Here is a 25157-nt window from a genome sequence, read left to right on the forward strand (position 1 = left end):
AGAGTTGAGGGACAAAGAATTCCTTCTTCTTCTATGAAAATAGAAGTGTTAGTCACTCATCCATGCCTGACTCTCTGCAACTCCATGGACTGCAGCCTCCAGGCTCCTCTATCCACGAGATTTCCCAGGCAAGAATACTGAAGTGGGTTGCCATTCCACTGAACTGAACTGAAAAAAAAGTCTTGCCATAGGGTTATTAGAGTTTCCAATCTGGAAGAACCTATGTTTAGCTTTTTTGATCTGTACTAATTTGTATTCTAATTCAGTATTTCTAGTGTTATTTTAACAATTTCCTTTCTCCTAATTCTTTAGATTTATTTTAGGAATCTTTGCCTGATTTCTTAAAATAAATGATTAGCTCATTAAATTTCAATCTTTTTTTTTAAGCACTAAGGGTTAAAATTTCCCTCTAAGTCAGTTCAGGTTTAATTGAATTTTAGTCAATTCAGGACTAAATATATTCATGTCCTGTGACCTTGTTAACCTATTTCTGGGATACTATCCACAAGAAATGAGTAGAAGATGAAAAGAATTCGCCAGTAGATTAAAAGTTTTATACACATAGATAGAAGCACACTGCATATTTATGATGGGGAAAAAAATAGAAACAAACTTGGATTCCAACAATAGAAGAGTGGGTAAGTAGCTATGACACAGCTGCATGATAGCGTATTATGCAGTCATTAGAATCATCTATAGAGAATTTGTGATAACACTGATAAGTTAGTATCATAATGATATGTAAATAATGCAGAATATACACTATGATTTCAATTACTATAAAAACAACTATAGAAAAAATTCTAAAAGGAAGTCATTCTAAATAGTAACATTGCTGCTGCCGCTAAGTCACTTTGGCCGTGTCCAACTCTGCGCGACCCCATAGACGGCAGCCCACCAGGCTCCCCCGTCCCTGGGATTCTCCAGCAAGAACACTGGAGTGGGTTGCCATTGCCTTTAGTTGGTGAAATTTGGATTTCCCCCTTCCATTCCACCTTTTTGTTTTTCATATTTCCCGCAATATCCATATATATTTTTTATAATTAGACAGGGAAAATAAAGCTACAGGCTAACAATAGTTTGTTAGCTAGTATTTGATGTATAATTAGTCTTCCACTCCATGTCATTTAATTTTGGCTGCACTGGGTCTGCATCGCTGCCTGTAGCTTTCTCTGGTTGAGGTGAGCAGGAGCTCCGGTCCAGTTGTGTGCTGGCTCCTCACTGGGGTGGCTTCTCTTGCTGTAGGGCACACGGGCGTCAGTAGCTGTGGCAAGTGGGCTCTGGAGCAGAGGCCCAGTTGTGGCACATGAGCTTAGCTGTGCCACTAAGTAGTGTGCACTGCGGCATGTGGCAGGGGATTGCCAACCACTGGACCACCAGACAAGTCCCCCATTTTATTTTTACTTGGTATTTTAAAATATCAAAGTATAAAGCCATTTAAAATATGTAACATAGATCTATAAAGTGAAAATTAATGTTTCAAACAGATGCTTTATTGCAGTTTATGTCTCACAGGTAAAGTACTGATGGAAGGGAACCGGTGCATTGCTTCCGTGGTTTCCAGTCATCTAAGCCCCTGGACTAAACCAATAGCCACTGGAACCTTCAGCCCACATGTGACAGAGTTGCCAAGGAAACGAAGACGGAGTGATTCAGACCCATCGCAGTAAGTGAATTTGTTCCTGTAACCCTAGGAAATCTTCAACCCTAGGGAGAAAAGAAAAAGATTACATTTTAAACAAATTAAAACCTTTTGTTTCTTTTTATTTTTTTTAATTGAAGTGTAGTTGGTTTATAATTTTGTGTTAGTGTCTGGTGTATAGCCAAGTGATTCAGTGATACATATATATATATTCTTTTCTATTATGGTTTAATATATGGATGTTAAATACTTGTGCTGACCTGTACAATACGACCTTGTTGTTTATCCATTCTAGATTGTCTATAGTAGTTTGCATCTGCTAGTCCCAAATTCTCAATTCACACCCCCTCCTTGGCAACTGCAAGTCTGTTCTCTATGGCTGTGAGTCTATTTCTGTTTTGTAGATAGGCTCACTTGTGTCATATTTACATTCCACAAATAAGTGATATTATGTGGTGTTTGTCTTTTTCTTTATGACTTACTTTGCTAGTATGATCATCACTAGGTCCATCCATGTATCAGCAGAATGCATTATTTCATTCTTTTTTATCCCTGAGTAATATTCTATTGTGTATATATATTCTTTAGAAAAAGATTACTTTTAAATTATTACTTTAAATTACATGGTAAATAAAAATTTGGACAGGGTAGATTACTTATCCACCCGGCTGCTACCTCTGTCATTGACTGATCCAACTCTTAAGGTTATTAGCTATCTAGGAAGGTCAACTGGGATCTGAAAGACATAGGAACTTGAGGTTAATCTGCTTAACAGTTAAGATATTTGCCTTCCTAATTGAAATACTTTACCTTGAGGAAAACATCTTGCATGTTTGGGTGAAAATAATCACAACTTGCTTCTTAATTTACTCATCGTTTATGTAACAACCAACCCTTGGTTATCTGAGGCAACTTTAATCAATTAAAACTCTTGTTTTCCATGTTTATTAAGCTAAGTAGATAATAAAATCAATGTTGAGAATACTTTCTATCTCCTTGTTCATTTTGTTGCCTAATGCAGCTTGCAGTCTCAAATATTCTTTAATGATCTCCCCAAACATAGGGTTTTTATAGTGAAAATAACAGGGCAAGATAAATATAACAATCCACAGCAATTCATTTTAAGCTGGTACTTTTTTACATGAACGTGAAAGTTGATGACCATTCTCCATCATGAATGACTGGAAAAGTCCTGAGTAGGGGACCAAATGAGGATGTAATGAAATATCCAACTCTTTTTAACTCAGTTCTCCCTAGTACACTTTATAATTTAGCTTCAGTTTCCAAGATGGCAGAATCAGTGTTATTCAAATGTAAGGACCAACACACTTTCCAAGCCACATATAAAATGTATATAAAGATTGTATACATAAAAGTATATAAAGATTATATACTGTTTTTGATTGTCTGTATTCTCTTAGTCTCTTCCAATAAAGTGGATGATTATAAATAACTACTGTTGACCAAGTGACAGTCTACCTAGAACTGTTTGCTGTTCTGCATCCTTAATCATCAGGTGGTAGCCCCATTCCCAGGTGGCTCTGGGCTTCCCAGGTGGTCCTAGTGGTAAAAGAACCTGCCTGCCAGTGCAGGAGACGTAAGTGATGCAGGTTCGATCCCTGGGTCAGGAAGATCCCCTGGAGAAGGAAATGGAAACCCACTCCAGTATTCTTGGAGCCTGGAGAATCCCATGGACAGAGGGATGGGTGGGCTATGGTCCATAGCACCGCAGAGTCGGATATGACTAGAGAGACTTAGCATGCATGCAGTCCTCAGTCACCTTGAGCTAGAAATGACTGTTAGTCCTTTTTATTTTCTTCTTTCTTTAGAATCATAAGTACCATTGTTCTTTCTCAATATTTAAATAAGAATATGACTTTCAAGTGAGAACTAGAGTCACACAATAGAACTTGCGTCACACATGTCCCAAGGGGACATGGTTGAGCCAGTGGTTTTGAGAGTGAATGGAAAAATGAGGGCAGTGACAAGGGAAATACTAGAAATACCAGTTCAATATCAGTTCAGTTCAGTCACTCAGTTGTGTTTGACTCTTTGCGACCCCATGGACTGCAGCATGCCAGGCTTCCCTGTCATCCCCCTTCTCTGCCTACTTTCAATCTTTACCAGCATCAAGGTCTTTTCTAATGAGTCAGTTCTTTATATCAAGTGGCCAAAGTATTGGAGTTTCAGCTTCAGCATCAGTCCGTCCAGTGAATATTCAGGGTGGATTTCCTTTAGGATTGACTGGTTGGATCTCCCGTCCAAGGGACTCTCAAGAGTCTTCTCCAACACCACAGTTCAAAAGCATCAATTCTTTGGCGCTCAGCTTTCTTTTATGGTCCAACTGTTACATCCATGCATGACTACTGGAAAAAAACAATAGCTTTGACTATATGAACCTTTGTTGGCAAAGTCTCTGCTTTTTAATATATTGTCTAAGTTTGTCATAAATTTTCTTCCGAGGAGCAAGCATCTTTTAATTTCATGGCTGCAGTCACCATCTGCATTGATTTTGAAGCCCTAGAAAACATAGTGACAATATATTGATGGATAATGGCTTTCTGGTAGAAGGCAATCCTAAAGATTATTTATTACACACATTTTAGAAAATGAAGCAGCTACAACTCAGAAACATCAAGTACCTTGCCCGACATTATCCAGCTAGTTGGAATGCCTAATTGTCAGTGTAGTGGTTTCCTATTTACACCCTACTTCCTGTCTCTCTGCAGCTGGACAGGGGAGGGTGTTTCTAGCACATGAAGACAGCCATGCTGTCCAATTTTCCAGCATATCTGGTAGGGATGACCGAAGGCCTCTTCCCTTCCAGGTCAGGAATCATGAAAGAAAAAGTAGTGGAAAAACTTTCTCAGAATCCCTTTACCTGTCTCCTTTCAACAAGGGTAGAAATGTCAGCATTCAGTTGCAGCAGGTAAGTACTGGACTCTCACGTGACATAATCTCTACTTGAAGAGCACATAGAGTGGCAGCAGAAAATGAGTGTACACCCTCTGATTTGCTCATTATCTATCCCAGAATTTCTTCACTCTGCCCCCAATCCTTCTTTCATCTCACCATTTTCCATTCTAATGAAATAAGGGATGTCAAAGTGCTTTATGAATTTTACAAAGTACTGACTGTGCAGCATCCTTCCCAGAGACTCAGGGCATGAGGTTGATTTCATTGGTGGAGCCTCCAAACACTGGATATTTTTAACAGAAGAGAATGTGCAAGAAGTTTCACCCTTTCTGCAGCACTGTTGGATTTGAATGGAGAGCTGCTTCTTTAAAAGGGTCATTGATGAAGATTCCTTGGAATGCAATCATTAAAAATTTATTGAGTATCTACAATGTGATATCTACATTAAACATTTATTGAGTATCTACAATATATCTACTGCGTGCTGCAGTCCATGGGGTCGCAAAGGGTCAGACACGAGTGAGCGACTGAATTGAATTGAAGAATGTGATACCCAGTAGGTGAGGAGGAAGACATATATAAGGCACAATAAATTCGTACAAATGGGAATGATACAAAGAATTATTACATATCATGATAATTTCCATAAGAGGGACCCTTGGTATTATGGCAGCAAGGCAAATTGGGTGTTTAAATAATAATGAAATCAGAAGTAAAGAACAGCTTCCTGGAAATGTTGATGGTAGCTAAGTTTTGAATGAAAAATAGGGATGAGCCATTCAGAGCAGAAGTAGAGAAGGTATTTCAGGCAGTAGGAACAGCTCTGCAGAAGCACAGAGTATGAAGCAGCGCACTGCTGATCAGGAAACAAGTAATTGTCACAGTAGAACAGAGGACACACCAGGAGGTGGGTGAGCTGTGAGGCTTGAGGGATAAACTTGGACTAGGTTATGAATGTCTGCTGAACTAAAGAAACTGAAAACTAAAATGAAAGTGTTAGTCACTCAGTCATGTCCAACTCTTTGCAACCCCATGGCCTGTAGCCACCAGGCTCCTCTGTCCATGGCATTCTCCAGGCAAGAATACTGGATGTGGGTTGCCGTTCCCTTCTCCAGGGGATCTTCCCGACTGAGGGACTGAACCCGGGTCTCATGCATTACAGGCAGATTCTTTACTGTCTGAGCCATCAGGAAAGCCTGAAAAGTGTCTTAAATGCAATAAGGAAAATGGAGGCATTTTGAGAACTTGATCAGATTACATTTTTAAAACTTTTGTTTACCTTTGCACTTTTATTTTTTTTAATTTTTATTTTTAATTTTATTTTTACTTTATTTTACTTTACAATACTGTATTGGTTTTGCCATACATTGACATGAATCCACCACGGGTGTATACAAGCTCCCAGTCCTGAATCCCCCTCCCACCTCCCACCCCATATCATCTCTCTGGATCATCCCCATGCACCAGCCCCAAGCATCCTGTATCCTGTATCGAACATAGACATTTATCAATAATTACCTTAAATGTAAATGGGTTGAATGCCCCAACGAAAAGGCAAAGACTGGCTGAATGGATACAAAAACAAGATCCCTATATATGCTGCCTACAAGAGACCCACCTCAAAACAACGGACACATACACACATACCTTTGCACTTTTAAAAAAGCTTTTTTATTGTAGTAAAATATATGAAACATAAAATTTGACATTTTAACCACTTCTAAGTGTACAGTTCAGTGGCATTAATTACATTCACAATGTTGTACAATCATCAACACTGTCTGTTTCTAAAACTTCTCCATCACCCCAGTCAGAAACACTGTACCCATGAATCAGTGGTTCTCCCTTCCTTTCCGTGGCCCGTGGTAACCTCTAGCCTACTCTCTAGCTCTGAGAATTTGCCTATTCTAGATATGTCATCTAAGTGGAATCATACAATATTTGTCCTTTTATCTCTGGCTTATTTCACTTAGTGTAGTGGTTTTAAGTTTCACCTTCACTGGAGCGATGTAGCAGAACTTCATCCTTTTTTACGGCTGAACCATATTCCATTGTATGTATATGCCACATCCTATTTGTCCATTCATTTGTTGGTGGCATTTGGGTTGTTCCCACTTTTTGGCTGTTGTGAATAATACTGCTGTGAACGTTGGTGCACGAGCATCTGAGTCTCTGCTTTCAAAGTTCAGTTCTTTTGATTATATACCTATAAGTCGAATTGCTGGGTCAGATGGTAATATTATGTTTAGTGTCTGAGGAACCACCAAACTGTTTTCCACAGTACCTTCACCATTTAACATTCCCACCAGAAATGTGTGAGGAATCCAATTTCTGCATATCCTTGCTGACACTTGCTATTTTCCATTTAAAAAAAAAAAAGCTATCCTAGTAAGTGTGAAGTGGCACAGATTTATATTTTTAAAGGAGCACTCAGGAAACAGTATGGAGGATGGACTCACGGAGGAAAATCCATCAGGCAGAGAAAACAGCGGAGAGACAGTTGCTGGGGAATGGTTTTCTGAGCACTGGTCCAAGAGAGTAGCCTGGGCAGGAAGGGCCTGGAGAGGGAGGGACATATTATGACACATTCAGAAGAGAGAATCTCTAAGATTCAATCTTGTTCATGAGGAAGAGTAGGAATTTAAGAAGCATCCAAATTTTCTGACTTGGACCTGGATGGAGGATGGTATTTCACTCACTGATATTGAGGGGAAGATGATTAATTCAGTTTTGGCTACAAGGAGAATGTGACATTTATGGGAATCTTTAAGTAGGCCGTTGGATATAAGGGTCTGGAACTCAGGGTTGAGGCGTGGCCTGGAGATGGAGATTCAGACACCGTTAAGTATAAAGAACAAGAGCGGTGACTGGCATGGATGCAGGTATGGGTGCAGGAAAGGTGGGGGAGGCTCAGGGAGGAGGGGCACCTACCCAAAATGTGAGGAGATGGGGCTGTAAAATGAGCATAGTAGCTCAGAAGGGAAAGGAAGAAAGTTTCAAAAAGGAGAAAGGCATGGAAAGCAACAAATTGGAGGAGTGTTTTGACCGTATTTGCTCCAATTTCATTTGTTTTTGCTTGATTCATGAGGAGGGCCTACATTTCATTCAACATGCAGTGAAAGTAGTTTTCAAGGAAACCTCCACTGTGTTTTGAAAAAGTTATATTACTTAATATAAGAAGCTACAGTAAAAAATGCATCTAAGTAATTAATGTGAATGTTATTAATATCAGTGAGCTTATTAAAATTCATAAGTAAAAATAGCTTTACTATAGACCAAATGCCAGCATGGAGAAAACATACAAAGAGCAAATTTACTAATTGTCTAGGTTCATGTTGCAAAGGAATGAACTGTTTGACTAATGAGATCGTGCCTTTTTTCTGTTCTGCACAGGACCTAGTTAAAGTGTATTTTGATTTCTTAAGTACAGTCGGTTTGGATTTCATCAAGGAGGCAAATTTAGCCAGTGAGTTAATTTGCTAAGATGTGTATAATCAAAGCAAAAGCATGATTTAAAACAGTTAAATTTTACCTTTTGAAATTGAAGTAATATATATCTATATATGGGGCTTTCATGGTGGCTCAGCGGTAAAGAATCTGCCTGCAATGCAGGAGGCCCAGGTTCGATCCCTGAGTCAGGAAGATCCCCTGGATGGGGCATGGCAACCCACTCCAGTATTCTTGCCTGGAGAATCCCATGGACAGAGGAGCCTGGTGGGCTGCAGTCCATAGGGTTGCACAGAGCAGGACACGACTGAAGCAGCTAAGCAGCAGGATATCTATATATGGGGATCCCAGGTGGCTTAGTAGTGAAGAATCCGTTTGCCAATGCAGGAGACATGGGTTCAATCCATGGATCTGAAAAATCCCCTGGAGAAGGAAATGGCAAGCTACTCCAGTATTCTTGCCTGGGAAATCCCATGGACAGAGGAGTCTGGTGGGCAACAGTCCATGAGGTCGCAAAGAGTCGGACATAACTTAGCAACTAAGCACACATGCATCGGTTCAGTTCAGTTCAGTCGCTCAGTTGTGTCCAACTCTTTGCGACCCCATGAATCTCAGCACGCCAGGCCTCCCTGTCCATCACCATCTCTCAGAGTTCACGCAGACTCACGTCCATCGAGTCCGTGATGCTATCCAGCCATCTCATCCTCTGTCGTCCCCTTCTCCTCCTGCCCCCAATCTCTCCCAGCATCAGAGTCTTTTCCAATGAGTCAACTCTTCACATGAGGTGGCCAAAGTACTGGAGCTTCAGCTTTAGCATCATTCCTTCCAAAGAAATCCCAGGGTTGATCTCCTTCAGAATGTACTGGTTGGATCTCCTTGCAGTCCAAAGATCCTCAAGAGTCTTCTCCAACACCACAGTTCAAAAGCATCAATTCTTTGGTGCTCAGCCTTCTTCCCAGTCCAACTCTCACATATGACAACAGGAAAAACCATAGCCTTGATTAGGCGGACCTTAGTAGGCAAAGTAATGTCTCTGCTTTTGAATATACTGTCTAGGTTGCTCATAACTTTTCTTCCAAGGAGTAAGCGTCTTTTAATTTCATGGCTGCAGTCACCATCTGCAGTGATTTTGGAGCCCCAGAAAATAAAGTCTGACACTGTTTCTACTGTTTCCCCATCTATTTCCCATGAAGTGATGGGACCAGATGCCATGATCTTCGTTTTCTGAATGTTGAGCTTTAAACCAACTTTTTCACTCTCCTCTTTCACTTTCATCAAGAGGCTTTTTAGCTCCTCTTCACTTTCTGCCATAAGAGTGGTGTCATCTGCATATCTGAGGTGATTGATATTTCTCCTGGCAATCTTGATTCCAGCTTGTGTTTCTTCCAGTCCAGCGTTTCTCATGATGTACTCTGCATATAAGTTAAATAAGCAGAAGCAGAAGATATTAAGAAGAGGTGGCAAGAATACACAGAAGAACTGTACAAAAAAGATCTTCACGACCCAGATAATCATGATGATGTGATCACTAATCTAGAGCCAGACATCTTGGAATGTGAAGTCAAGTGGGCCTTAGAAAGCATCACTATGAACAAAGCTAGTGGAGGTGATGGAATTCCAGTTGAGCTGTTTCAAATCCTGAAAGATGATGCTGTGAAAGTGCTGCACTCAATATGCCAGCAAGTTTGGAAAACTCAGCAGTGGCCACAGGACTGGAAAAGGTCAGTTTTCATTCCAATTCCAAAGAAAGGCAATGCCAAAGAATGCTCAAACTACCACACAATTGCACTCATCTCACATGCTAGTAAAGTAACGCTCATAATTCTCCAAGCCAGACTTCAGCAATACATGAACTGTGAACTCCCTAATGTTCAAGCTGGTTTTAGAAAAGGCAGAGGAACCAGAGATCAAATTGCCAACATCTGCTGGATCATGGAAAAAGCAAGAGAGTTCCAGAAAAACATCTATTTCTGCTTTATTGACTATGCGAAAGCCTTTGACTGTGTGGATCACAATGAACTGTGGAAAATTCTGAAAGAGATGGGAATACCAGACCACCTAACCTGCCTCTTGAGAAATCTGTATGCAGGTCAGGAAGCAATAGTTAGAACTGGACATGAAAGAACAGACTGGTTCCAAATAGGAAAAGGAGTACATCAAGGCACACATGCACATGTGTATATAATTCCAGGTCATTAGGAAGAAAATCATTCATCCTGTATCATTATTTTTTACTTTAATCCTTAGATGTGAAGTCAGGCAGAAAAGAGAGGGGGAAAAAAAAGCTGACTTAATCTAACACTCTCTATTGCTTTAAAAATGTTGTTTAATTTTATACCACAGAGCAGGCTGATAATAAGAGAGGCATAGAGGAAGGCAAATGAGCCTACATAGAATAAGCTTCACTGGCCTCCTGTTAGGTCTATGACCTCGAGCAGTAACCTTATTGGGCCTCAATTCCTTCATCTTTAAAATGGGGAGAATATAACTACATGGAAATCAGCCCTGAGATGTGAAGAACTGACTCATTGGAAAAGACCCTGATGCTGGGAATGATTGAAGGGGAGAAGGGGAGACAGAGGATGGCGTCACCGACTCAATGGACATAAGATTGAGTAAACTCTGGGAGTTGGTGATGGACAGGGAGGACTGGTGTGCTGCAGTCCATGGGGTCACAAAGAGTTGGACATGACTGAGTGGCTGAAGTGAACTGAACTGAATAACTACATGATTCTTAAATGGGGTCAGAACCAAATAACACATGTGAAAATACTTTTGATAAAGTGTCATCAAAGCTACTTATTTAGACAGTGATAAGGAAAAGCATCCTTTGATTAAGCTGTTATCTTAGTGGTCCTATTTTATTTGGAACATTTATATGCATCTCTTCATAAATTTTATTAAGTCTTCTATCAACAGCATGTAGTATCTTTTTTAAGCAGGAAAATAGTATTGAAACCTCAAATAAAATACATCATATGAATAAAATAGTTCGCAGGTAGATCAAACTCTTTCAAAGTCTAGAAAATGATCATTGTTGAGTCTTCTAAAAGAAGGAAACTTGGCAACATGAGTCAGAAGCCTTAAAGTAGTTATCCGTACATTGTACATCTGAAGGTTTATCCTGGACTTCCCTGGTGGCTCAGACAGTAAAGAATCTGCCTGCAATGTGGGAGAACCAAGTTCCATCCCTGGGTTGGGAAGATACCTCGGAGAAGGGAATGGTTACAAACTCCAGTGTTCTTTCCTGGAGAATCCCATGGACAGAGGATCCTGGCAGGCTAATTGCATGGGGTCATCAAGAGTTGGATAAGACTGAGTGACTACCAAAGTTTTATCCTAGGACAATAATCGGAGATGCATGCACCACAGTGGCGTTAGGCGCACTATTTGTAGTATTGAAAAATTAGAATATTGAGATATCTAGTAATAGAAAATTATTAAATAAATTATAGCATAGCTAACCAATGGGCCACTATTTAGTCATTTAAAATTATGTTCTTCAAGAATATTTGAAGCTCGGGGAAAATATTTATGTTATAGTGTCAAGTGAATCAGACAAGACATGAAAAATTTTACATGGTCATCTGAATTTTATTTTATATATTTATATCAATATATACACAATATAGAACACAAATCTATATAAATACCCTCCATGCTCCACAACTCCCCCCTGCCCCCCATGACTAAATTAAATAGTCAAAGCTGTTTTTTTTTAATGTATCTAGATACATGTCTGGGCTTCCCAGGTGACTCAGTAATAAAGAATCCACCTGCCAGTGCAGGAGACTCAAGAGATGCAGGTTTGATCCCTGGGTCAGGGAGATCCCCCTGGAGAAGATCATGGCAACCCACTCCAGTATTCTTGCCTGGAGAATCTCATGGACAGAAGAACCTGGCAGGCTACAGTCCATGGGGTCACAAAGAATCAGACACGACTGAGCAACTAAGCACACACACAGATACATGTCTACGAAAGACTGGGGGAGACCCATTAAAATGTTGATTGTAATTATTTCCAGATGAGATTATTGAAGCTTTACTGTGAATTTTTTAAATGCCCTTTCAAAAATTAATACACTTGGGAGTATATATTTTAAAACATGTATTTGAAGAAAAACTACTCGGCCTGCATGATTTTTTAATGTGGTAAGTATTTTATCACCATTGCTTTGGTAGTGGTCTGGTGACTACATTCTGAATGAATAAATGCACTGCCACACATGTATACATTTAGAATATTCTGCTAAGGCATATACTAATGTGAAAATTAATATTATTGGCAAGTGATCAGTTTCCAGTTTTCAAAATTATTTCTTATTGTCTCGATGAATTTTCAGACAAAATTAAAGGTCTTAGAGTTTTAATAAATTTTCAGGCTATGTAATAGAGCTATTACAACATTTTTAGCTAAGCCATCCATTGTTTTAAAAATAGCTATTTTATTTAATGTTATTTCTATGAATATACTCCTTTTGAAGAGTGGAAAGGCAGAATTTCTAAACAGAGCAGAGAGTATTATTCACTGTTGCTTCACATAGTTATTGTTACCTGATGGAGATGAGGTACCTGTCAGCTTTGGTACAGGAGCAGCTCACCCAGACAATAATAATTATTTCAATTAGGAACTCAGGGTAGCATGTATAATTAAAGACTTAATCGGAATTAGGATGATTGAACTTAATCTCACATTTATTTCTCAAGAATTACTGAAGATCTGTTTCATGCAGTTGGATACTTTATCTTGCTTTTTTGAAGAATGGAAGAAAGTGAACAACAAGTAAAAATTAAGTCCTTCAGGTACAATGAACCATTGAGAGGGTATATGTTCGGTGGGGAAGGTCACATATGCAGACCACTAGCTGAAGCAAACAGTGATGTCAAGATAGACCAGATTCATGAATATTAGGTTTTTCTCATATGTTCTGCTCTGAGATGTAGTGATCATCGTATACCTTATACCTTTTTTCTCTATCTACTTGGATAACATTTTGGCTTATGTGTCTTTAAATTTTTCTTAGAATAGCTATTTATTAAAAACAACTATTATTTCCTTGAAGTACTAGAGAAAACCTAATTCATCCAATAAGCAAATCAGAATTACTTACAAGGAGCTTCTGATTATTAGGAATCCACTGTCATAAATTCTGTCAATTGTTTCATCATATTCTTTCAACCTCAACAAGTATTTTTCTACCTCTGGCCTCATGGCCAGATCTCAATTTTGCTTTTTCTCCATTTATTCTTTTTTTTTTTTTTAATAAGACTTTATGAAATACTGACATGGTTCAAAGTGACAGTAGCTATTCACAGGATTAAGAGCCAGAGCCCTGATAAATTATTAAGCAGAGAACTGTCCTCTGGGTAGATATACCTTTCTTTAATAAAATTCTCCAAGAAATCTTTTCAAGTGCACCCCCTTCCAGAAAAGTACCTTATTCAAAAACTGGCTATCTCACCTTCCTCTCTGTTTCCTAGCTCCCAACATCACCATTCCTTATTCCCAACTGATGAGAAGAATTGTGATGAAACACGGTCCACTGGAGGAGGAAATGGCAAACCACTCCAGTATTCTTGCCTGGAGAACCCCATGAACAGTATGGAAAGGCAAAAAGATATGACACCAGAAGATGAGCCCCACAGGTTGGTAGGTGTCCAGTATGCTACTGGGGAAGAGCAGAGGGCAATTACTAATTGTTCCACAAAGAATAAAGCAGTTGGGCCAAGTGGAAACGATGCTCAGTTGTGGATGTGTCTGGTGATAAAAGTAAAATCTGATGCTATAAATTACAATATTGCATAGGAATCTGGAATGTTAGGTCCATGAATCAAGGTAAATTGGACGTGGTCAAGCAGGAGATAGCAAGATTGATTGAAGATCTTAGGAATCAGTCAACTAAAAAGGATGAGAATGGGTGGATTTAATTCAGATGACCCTTATCTATACTACTATGGGGAAGAATCACTTAGAAGAAATGGAGTGGCCCTCACTTTCAACAAAAGTGTCTGAAATGCAATATTCGGATGCAATCTCAGAAACGACAGAAAGATCTCAGTTCATTTCCAAGCAAATCATTCACCATCACAGTAATCCAAGTCTATGCCCCAACAAGAGAGAAGAAAAGTGAAAGGAGAAAAGGAAAGGTATACTCAACTGAATGCCGAGTTCCAGACAATAGCCAGGAGAGACTAAAAGACCTTCTTAAATGAACAATGCAAAGAAATAAGAGGAAAACAACAGAATGGGAAAGACTAGAGATACTCTTTAAGAAAACTGGAGCTATCAAGGGAACATTTCATGCAAGGATGGGCATGATAAAGGACAGAAACAATAAGGACCTAACTTGAGAGTCCCTTGGGCTCTAAGGAGATCCAACCAGTCAATCCTAAAGGAAATTCACCCTGATTATTCATTGGAAGGACTGATGCTGAAGCTGAAGCTCCAATACTTTGGCCAGTTCATGGGAAGAGCTGATTCATTGGGGGAAAAAACCCCGATGCTGGGAAAGATTGAAGGCAGGAGAAGATGGGGGTGACAGAGGGTGAGATGATTAGATAGCATCACTGACTCAATGGACATGAATTTGAACAAACTCTGGCAGATAGTGGAGGACAGAGAAGCCCAATGTGCTGTAGTCTCTCACTAAGTTTCTAAGTCCAACTCTTGTGATCCCTAGGACTGAAGCCTGCCAAACTCCTCTGTCCATGGATTCTCCAGGCAAGAATACTGGAGTGGGTTGCCATTTCCTTCTCTAGGAGATCTTCCTGACCCAGGAATCTCCTGCATTGCAGGCAGATTCTTTACCAACTGAGCTATGAAGGAAAACCATGCTATAGTCTATGGGGTTGCAAAGAGTTGGACACAACTTAGTGACTAAACAACAACAGCAGACCATAGTAGGAGTGAAAGTGAAAGGCATTCAGTTGTGTCCGACTCTTTGCGAACCCATGGACTGTAGCCTGCCAGGCATCTCCATCCATGGGAGTTTCCAGGCAGGAATGCTGGAGTGGGTAGCCTTTCCCTTCTCCAGTGGATCTTCCCAACCCAGGAATGAAACCGGAGTCTCCTACATTGCAGGCAGTTCTTTACCAACTGAGTGATCAGGGGAGCCCTGTATGTTTCACAGATGATAAAATGTTGGGGTGGGTGTATATCTGTGATTTCAAGAATTAGGTTATTCTACTTTTGACACTTCACTGTGAACATTTGTCTATTTCTCCTACCACACAGAGATCATGGCAACTCCAGAGTTTCTATATAAGAAAACTTTGGGGAAGTCAATCTAATGGGAAAGGGGAAAAATAGGAGATTTGTCCTGATCTATTTTTAGAAACTTTAGATGAAGGAGTGAAAGGAAGGGGAGAAGCACTGATGGAGCTAACAACCCCCCCACCCCCCAAAAAAAGACCATTCTTTGGTTAATGCCTGGAACAAAGTACATGCTTTGGGATGAACGGGATGGCATTCAAAGTAGTAGTTATCCATTCACGTATGCATTTATGTATGCTGAGTACATCTATTTATGTACAGATGAATGAATGCATGCATGAGCCAACTTTATTTTTGAAGCTGCAGAACCCTTTGCTTAATGAATTCTTACAGCAGCTCCATCATACCCCGACCCCCACTCCAGGAGTCCCTTCATTCCTGCTTTCCTCCACATGACTCCCAAGACCCCTTCCGAAGTTTCAGACTTTGGGGAGCACAGTCTGAGGGTCAATTTGCTTGCTCCTACATTTAATTTGAATGCAGTTTCCCTGGTGGCTCAGAGGGTAAAGCATCTGCCTGCAATGAGGGAGAGCCGGGTTCAATCCCTGGGTTGGGAAGATCCCCAGGAGAAGGAAATGGCAACCCACTCTGGTACTCTTGCCTGGAAAATCCCGTGGACGGAGAAGCCTGGTAGGCTATGGTCCATGGAGTCGCAGAGTTGGACATGAGTGAGCAACTTCATTTTTACTTTCTCTTTAATTTGAATGCCACCCTGTTCATCCCAAAGCATGTACTTTATTCCAGGCATTGGCCAAAGGTGAATGGTTTTTTGGGGGGTGGGGCATGAGGGGGTTGTTAGCTCCATCATTGCTTCTCCCCTTCCTCCCACTCCTTCATCTAAAGTCTCTAAAAATAGATCAGGACAAATCTCCTATTTTTCCCCTTTCCCATTAGATTGACTTCCCCCAAACTTTTCCTAAATAGAAATTCTGGAGTTGCCATGATCTGTGTGTTGTAGGAGAAACAGACAAATATTCACAGTAAAATGTGAAAATGTCAAAAGTAGAATAACCTAATTCTTGAAATCAAAGATATACAGCCACCCCTCACATGTCTTATCATCAGTGTTATCTCCCTATTAATTGAGAGCACTTTTCTGTCTTTGTGATGCACTAAATAATGATGCATCTTACAGCTGATGGTGTCTTAGATTTGATGAAATATGGTAGTGGTATATTTGATGAAACAAAGTACTGAGGTGGCTTTGAGAGGGATGTTAAAGAGAGCTTCCCAGAGGAATAAGTCACCTGGGTTTTGAAGAGGAATTAGAACTTTTTTCCCAGGAATATAGGGAAGCAGGACATTCTAATTCTAGAAGAGTGCAAGACATAGAGGACATGTGAGCTGACTTCGTGTGTTGGAGGATAGCAAGTTATCTGGCACTGCTGCTCTACAACATCCAGACCTGTAGGGGAAGGAATGGAGAGGTGAAACCAGAGACAAAGGCATGAGCCAGGTCACGAGAACACTGGGATGTCATTAGGGAGTCTGGACTTTCCTCTTTGACAGTGAAAATGCATGCTAGCATCCCTTATGCAATGGGATTAGATGATTTTATTTTAAAACAATAATTCTGGAAGTCATGGGTAGGATAGAGTAGTTAAGGAAGATACTTGAAGAAGCAGTAATATCAATTTCAAAGGCTTTTAGGGGTTGTGCAATGAGTATCATGGAGCTTCCCAGGTGGCACAGTTGTAAAGAATCCATCTGCCAGTGCAGAAGACATGGGTTCGATACCTGGGTCAGGAAGATCCCCTGGACAAGGAAATGGCTACCCATTTCAGTATTCTTGCCTGGAGAATTCCATGAACAGAGGAGCCTTGCAGGCTACAGTCCATGGGGTCGCGAAGAGTTGGACACAATTGAATGACTAACACTAAGACAGTAACAGGTGGATGGAGAGAAGCAAAAGACACCTTTAAGAAATAATTTTAAAACAAGAATTTATAGGAGTTTGTGATTATTTGGTTCTTCCAGGTGAAGAAGAATAAAGGGTCTAGCTTGAGCCTAGTGGTGTCACCAATCAAGATAAGCCCTATAAAAGGGAAAGGAGTAATCAGGGCTGGCAGAGGAAGAATTACAATGAGGCCAGTTGCAAAGAATGCATTCAGTTTGGGATTTGTTGAGTTTTAGGGTGCTCTGAATCTCTGATGTGCATCCTTCTAATTCTAAAGGTCTGGAATTGGATGAGGTATGAATGAGATAGGGATTAAACGGTTAAGTAGCTTATGAGTTGCTGTAAAGGCTTCTGAGAGAATGAGATCTCTCAGGGTGAAGCTATAGGATGAAGAAAGAGTAGTGCCAAGTAAGGGATCTCAGGGTACCAGTACTGAAGGGCAGAGGAAGTGCTGAGGCGGGAGGATGGAGGAGCAGAACCCAACCAAGAATGAAAATGCCATCAGTGTCCAGCGCAAGGCAGGGAACAGCTGGGGTTGCATAAGACAAGGATGACTTCTGCTAGAGTAGTTTTAGTGGAGTGGGGGCTGTGGGAGGTTGCTTTAATAGATGGAGAGACACCTGGGAGATGGAAGGTTGAGTGAGACAACGGCCTCAGGAAGCTGGCCAAGGAGGGAAGAGGGGAGGGGGCAAAAGATCTCTAGATTTAGGGAAAATGTCTTTTTTTTTTTTTTTTTTCCCTAAAGGGAAGAGATCGAGCCCATTTATTGACCCATATAAGGAGCTGTGAAAGAGAATGAGCTCAAGATGCTGGTAACTGTTCAAGCGAAGACCAGAGAAGTTAGCTTTGAACAGAAGGCAACCCGTCTCTTTCTCAGGGGCTTCCTGGGTGGTGCAGTGGTAGAGAGTTTGCCTGCCAGGGCAGAAGACGCAGGAGGCTCGGGTTTGATCCCCTGGTTGGGAAGATCCCTGCAGAAGGCATGACAACCCTCTCCAGGATTCTTGCCTGGGAAATCCCACGGACAGGGCGAGCCCATGGGGTCACAAAGAGTTAGGCATGGCTGTGCACACACACACATCTCTTCCTCTAAGAGGGAAGTGGAAAAACAAAAAATCCACCTCAGCTCTCATGTGCTAAATTACTTCAGTGACATATTCAATCCTATGTCCGATTTCAGTCATGTGACCCTATGGGCCATAGCTTACCAGGCTCCTCTGTCCCTGGGATTCTGCAGGCAAGAATGCTAGGGTGGGAAATCTTATTTCTTGCAGATTTCAGGGACTAAGATCAGAAGGGAAGGAGCAAGGGTAGTGCGGTGGGGGTGGGGGCAGGAGCTGGAGGGTGGTAAAAGCAGTGTGAACAATGCCACTCCTGTCCCAGCCCGTCCTGCCTCATCCCTGAATGCCATCCGCAGGGTCAAAGTCAGGAGGACGAACAGCGGGAGCTTGCCAGCCCCACTCATGCTCCTGCTAGTGCCTCTGGGGTCCCTGAGTGTCTGCTGAATGTTAAATATAACAGAGGCACTTTCTCCTTCTTAGAGAAGCTCATAGCCAAACTGAAAAGCGGAGGAGAGAGAAAATGAACAACCTGATTGGAAAACTGTCTACTATGATTCCTCAGTGCAGTCCCATGGCCCGGAAACTGGACAAACTGACAGTTTTAAGAATGGCTGTTCAACACTTGAGATCTTTAAAAGGTGAGTTGGAAGATGGCCTCCACACTCGGGTTTGTAAAGTCTCCCCTGTAATTGAGGTCCCTGGTTTGTTGTTTTTGGCTACTGAGATTTTATACAAATGCATCTTTCAGCTTCATGGGTATTCATTTTGATGCTCGTCCATATTCCGTAGGTGGAGAAAGTACTAAGTTGGATGTCAGAAAAGTTGGTTTCACTGAACTCTTCATCTTAGCTTTACTCTGTGAACTTGAAAAGTCTTTACATTTCTACTTGTCTTCCCAGGTATAATATTAAGGTGATGATACCTGTCATGCATACCTAGTTTAGAAGTTCTGAAATAATTTAGTTATGATAATTTTAAGTTATTGTCAGATTTCCATTATTAGAAAAGAAAAACTCTTTAAATTCGTCAATTTCTCTTAAAACTTCATTCAGACTTGTAAGTAGTACCCGAAAATGCATCACACCTTACTATTAGTGTCTCCACTTACTAATATAGTCTCACATAAACTAAGATAGTCTTACATATTGGGTGGAGGAGGTCCTCAGCTGATGAGGATTGGGGTATGCGTAATCATTTCTGACTTTGAACTGAAAGAAATAATTTTATTTATTTATTTGTGTGCTTTTGGCCACGCTGGGTCTTTGTTGCTGTGCGGGCTTTTCTCTGGTTGTGGTGAGCAGGTTTCTCCCTGAGGTGGCTTCTCTTGTTGCAGGGCATGAGGCTTTCGGTAGTTGCGGCACATGGGCTCAGTAGCTGTGGCTCCCAGGCTCTCGAACACAGGCTCAACAGTTGTAGTGCACAGGCTTGGCAGCTCTGTGGCATGGGGCATCTTCCCGGATCAGGGATTGAACCCATGTCTCCTGCATTGGCAGGCGGATTACCACTGAGCCAGGGAAGCCCTGAACTTGAATTTTAAATCAGAGTGTAATAAACATTCTGTGTACATGTGTAGTTAAAATCACATCTGGTTTGGGAACAAACCCCGTCCAACTTGAGGGACAGAATGATGGAAATAGACTGGGGTTTTAGAGACAAGAATGTTGGTGACATAAATTCATTTTGATATCGTCTGAAGACCTGGCTGGTGAGTTTTCTGCAGACTGTAGAGGAGACTCTGAAGGTTCAGATTTGTAAAGATCTAAAAGATTATAGTGAAATCTTGCTCCAAAAGTATTAAAAAGGAATAAGCAAAGGAAAGCCAACAGTCTTATTTAGATCTCTGTCCTGAACGACATGCCAGGAAAAGGACAGTCTGTTTCAGGGAGAAGGAAGTTCTGTGGCCAGAATACAGATTTTGTCAAGGTGACTTAAAGTGGCTTAGAGGAGAGTGGTGTTACCTGGATTCCACATGCAAACTGGAGCCCAGACCAAGAGGATCTTACTTCATAATGAACCACAAAATCCTGACAGATCTACTTAGATAGGAGGAGGAAAGGATATCTACAAATTAGGAAGTAAAACTAGAGACAGCTATTGCAGGGCTATTAATAGCCGTTTGTGCAAGTTGTGCTGTAAAGCACCTTCCTTAGATCTCTGCAGATGGTACAAAACTGGCTTGTGCACTCCAGCCGAGCACGAGTAGATCTGGAGAGCAGGCTGTGGGGAAAGCAAGTACAGCTCTCGATCCCTTCAGTACCGTATGCACAGCAGGCCTGGGGCTGGGGGACTGCCTGGCAGGCCTCCTTCTGGGAGCACGATTGGTGGTCTTTTGTTCATAAGAGCCCATTGTGAAAGAAGATTCTCTTTTATTCACAACTAGACCTTGCGTAAGTTGTCTGCAATATTTCTCTTAAATCTGTTAGCAATGAACATTAGCAGGTTCAGCTGAGGTCATTTGATTGCAACCCTAAAATTACCCAACAGTTTTCACATTCACAGCGTTCTGAGGGAGGAGGACCTGAGGCAAAAGCTATGAATCAGCAACCAAATTCATCCAGCATGCACTGAGCATCAGCTGAGTTCTTGTTCTGTGCTGGGGTTAGGCAAATGAAGGAGGCAAGATCTCTATGCTGGGGGCGGGGGATGCGTGGTGGATAAGGAAGATAGACCCAGGGAGAGATTATTAACACCTAGTGTGATCAGTGATACATGGAAGTATGCATGGGATGCGCTGCAGGGCAAGCTCAGTAAGGAGGAGACACTGTCCAAATCCAGATGGGGTTGTTTGGAACAGAGCATACACAGACTTCATTATTGGTCCTTGTAAACTGAAGTGAGATGGTCTTATCCTCATCAGACATCCTGACCAGCTCCTTAGTGCTACCCATGGATGAGATGACAGAGCAGCTGGGGCTGCATTCCAGTGCTTTGGCCAGAGCGTCCCCCAATTGCATCCCCAAGTGCCTAGATGCCATGAGAGCGTTGCATGTAGATGGTCCACAGATAACTACTCTGAAGACAGAGGATGTGAAATGACTTTTTTTTCTGCAGTCTACAGCAGTGCCTCTCAAATTATCTGGGGAAAGGGCAAGTGTTCCCCTTCCCTATCCATTGTAAACTATAGCACAGTTAATTAAGGGGGAAACGCTCATAGGCTGGTATTGTCCCAACAGTTTTACATTGCCGTGTGTGTATGTCAGTCTCTCAGTCATGCTGGACTCTGCAGCCCCATGGACTGTAGCCCACCAGGCTCCTCTGTGCACGGAATTCTCCAGGCAAGAATACTGGAGTAGGGAGCCTTTCCTTTCCCTGAGGCAGGTCCTCAGGGAGGTCCTTAAGCACAGAGTTTCTTAATGGTGGAGGTGGTGGTCCAAGCATGAGGAAGAAGAGTTGTTATTGTCATATTGATCCTGATTATCCTTATCATTATAATGATCATTATCATTGTCATTATTATTGTCATCATTTTCAGTGACGATGAAGAACACAATAAAATAAAATGACAATAAATGACAATGAAGAGCTTAGTAAGTCATCACGTTCTGCATTTGTTTTTGCCACTAGAATCTGAGAATCACATCTGTCACTGCCAGATGGCAGGAGTACAGAATCGCACACCATTGCTTGTTAGCTCACTTCACCCTAACTTCAGCTCCACACTGACTGCCCTCTGTTCCTCACTGGCATGTCCTCATGCCCTCACTCATCTATTTAGCCAGCCCTCACCCACGCTGGCTGACTGATGCTGACCAGGTTATCTCAGCACAATTCTGCCAACCTCGCTTCAAGCCAGCCTGCAAGCGTCCCTGCCTCGCTCACACTGATTTATTCCTGTGCCAGCCGGGCACTCGGGTCTGCATCTTTAGCCTTTTCTCAACTCCCTCCTACCAGTCTCCTGGGGACTGATAACAACAATAATAATAACAAGAAGTCATGTGGGGAGATTCCTTGAGGGCTTCCTAGAAGGTAGGTTCTAGAAGAGCTTTCTTTTGCTTATGTCAGGCCTTGAAAGGATGCTGCCAGTCTGAGAAGACTCTACCAAATCATTCTATGAGGATGTTTTATTTTCTGGTTTTGTTCTTTCCCCACCACTTAGGTAATTGGTGGTGGTGATTAAGTCGCTAAGTCGTGTTCAACTCTTTGCAACCTCATGGACTATAGCCCGCCAGGCTCCTCAGTTCATGGGATTTCCCAGGCAAGAATATTGGAGTGGGTTGCCATTTCCTTCTCCAAGGGGATCTCGCCAACCCAGGGCTCAAACCTGCTTCTCCTGAATTACAGGCACTTTCTTTACCATCTGAGGTACCAGGGAAGCCCCAGGTACTTGGTGAGTTTTGTCTGTAAATTCATCCAAAGGCCAGTTAATGGTTAACCTGTATCAGAGTGTTACCCCCATCTTTTTTTTTGGCAAAAACATCTTTCTTTGCAGTCCCTAGGAGGGGTTGGTGTTTAGGGAAGCTGGGAGGAAGGGTAATTTGATTTACTTTTGAATCACCCTTGCTTAGAGTTACCTGGGGACCGCACACCTGGGCTGGGTGAACAGTCCTCTGCGCCCCCTTGTGGCCTTGGAGGGCTTTCCTGGTAAGGCTTGGTGGATGTCCTCAAGACAAATTTATTACTTTTAGTTCTTCCCTTACTCCTCTCAGGTCAAACTTTTACCTAGCTTTGACCTGATCATCACGCTGGATGTAGCACAAGCTGGAATCAGATTGCTGGGAGAAATATGAATAACCTCATATACACAGATGACACCACCCTTATGGCAGAAAGTGAAGAGGAACTGAAGAGCCTCTTGATGAAAGTCAAAGAGGAGAGTGAAAAAACTGGCTTAAAACTCAACATTCAATAAACTAAGATCATGGCATCCAGTCCCATCACTTCATGGCAAATAGGTGGGGAAACAATGGAAACCGTGAGACTTTATTTTGGGGGGCTCCAAAATCACTGCAGATGGTGACTGCAGCCATGAAATTAAAAGACACTTGCTCCTTGCTCTATGACAAACCTAGACAGCATTTTAAAAAGCAGAGACATTACTTGGCCAACAAAGGTCTGTCTAGTCAAAGCTATGGTTTTTCCAGCTACTGGAAAAAAAGATTATAAAGAAAATTATAAGAAAATTATAAAAGAGTATAAAGAAAGCTGAGCGCCATAGAATTGATGTTTTTGAACTGTGGTGTTGGAAAAGACTCTTGAGAGTCCCTTGGACTGTAAGGAGATCAAACCAGTCCATTCTAGAGGAGATCAGCCTGGGTGTTCTTTGGAAGGAATGATGCTAAAGCTGAAACTCCAGTACTTTGGCCACCTGATGCAAAGAACTGACTCATTGGAAAAGACCCTGATGCTGGGAAAGACTGAAGGTGGGAAGAGAAGGGGATGACAGAGGATGAGATGGTTGGATGGCATCAGCAACTCGATGGACATGAGTCTGAGCAAGCTCTGGGAGTTGCTGATGGACAGGGAAGCCTGGTGTGCTGCATTCTCTGGGGTTGCAAAGAGTCAGACACCACTGAGCAACTGAACTTAATTGAACTGATCTGATTATTCCTTACCCTTTTCCAAGCTCTTCTGGTTGCTTTAGAGACTTTTCTTTCAACACGATGAACTCTGTGAAAGGGCTTAAAATGAATGATTTCATTTATACTTTATACATTTTGTATAGTGTCAGAAGTCTCCATATGGTCTTTAAAGGGTCATATAGAAAATCCTATGAATCCATAAAATTTGCTTAGAATTCAACAATCTCCCGAATTATTCAGGATAATTCATATGATCAGGTGGTTTTTTTTTTTTTTGAAAGGAGTATTTTTTTATTATTTATTTGACTACCTCTGGTGTTAGTTGTAGCATGCGGGATCTTTGTGCACTCTTTCGGTATTGTGCTTGGACTCTCTAGTTGTGGCACACAGACTCCAGAGCATTCAGGCTTCAGTAGTGGCAGCACATAAGTGGGCTTAGTTGCTCCAAGGCATGTGGGATCTTAGTTCCCAACCAGGAATTGAACCCACATCTCTTGCATTGCAAGGCAGATTCCCTTAACCACTGGATCACCATATGATCAGTTTTAGGAAGCTAAGAGATTATAAAATAACCAGAGTCTTGAATATTGTTGTGTGTTATTATGTTATAGATAATATATTGCATTTTTATCTCTTTTCAATATACAGCTTTTACTGTCCGTACATTTGTGTATAAAGAAATAAGTAGCTCTTAGAACTTATCTGAAAGCAGGAAATTGCAATCTAATAATAAGAAAGAAAGAGATTATAGAAGAGATCTTAGAGTATGCTAGAAAAGAAAATACCATCATCCTTGTCATCACCAATAGCAGCCCCAGAATTGCTAATATTCACTGAGCATTTACTATATTGCCATCTCTACTTGATTTTCAGTTAACTATATGACTTCTTTATTTTTAGGTATGACAAGTTCTTACCCAGGAAATAATTACAGACCTTCATTCATTCACGATAATGAGCTCAGACACTTAATTCTTAAGGTAAGTAAAGAGATATTCTTGTCTAAGTTGCATTGTCCTTTCATTTTTGTCTGAATGGGAGGAAGATTTTCTTCAGTTCACTTCCTGTTGTAAACGTACAGGAATATATATTATGTCAAATTTCCTTTAAGATAAAAATTTAAGTTAAACAAGTAACTGTGTCCGTTGTGTCCAACTCTGCAACCTCCTGGACCATAGCCCACTAGGTTCCTCTGTCCAAGGAGTTCTCCAGGCAAGAATACTGGAGTGGGTTGCCATTCCCTTCCCAGGAGATCTTCCCAATGTAGGGATGGAACCCAGATCGCCCCCATTGCAGGCGGATTCTTTACCATCTGAGGCACCGGGGAAACCCGTATCTTATTAGTTTGAGCTAGTGAATGTAAAGGCAGAGGATGGCCATATTCCAAAGCAGAGAGCATAGCTAG

General features: G+C 41.4%; 1 protein-coding gene across 1 annotated transcript in view; it reads left to right on the forward strand.

The window, feature by feature from the left end:
- The first annotated feature begins 1487 nt into the window (after positions 1-1487).
- Positions 1488-25157, forward strand: part of ARNTL2 (aryl hydrocarbon receptor nuclear translocator like 2) — a 53108-nt gene continuing 29438 nt past the window's right edge. Inside the window, exons 1-4 of the mRNA XM_040233905.1 lie at positions 1488-1666; positions 4470-4571; positions 18714-18871; positions 24653-24732. Of these exons, the coding sequence (XP_040089839.1) occupies positions 1488-1666; positions 4470-4571; positions 18714-18871; positions 24653-24732 (519 nt within the window). The remainder of the gene's footprint in view (positions 1667-4469; positions 4572-18713; positions 18872-24652; positions 24733-25157) is intronic.

The sequence above is a fragment of the Oryx dammah genome, unplaced genomic scaffold, assembly GCF_014754425.2.
Source record: "Oryx dammah isolate SB20612 unplaced genomic scaffold, SCBI_Odam_1.1 HiC_scaffold_29, whole genome shotgun sequence".
In the NCBI taxonomy this organism is placed as follows: domain Eukaryota; kingdom Metazoa; phylum Chordata; class Mammalia; order Artiodactyla; family Bovidae; genus Oryx; species Oryx dammah.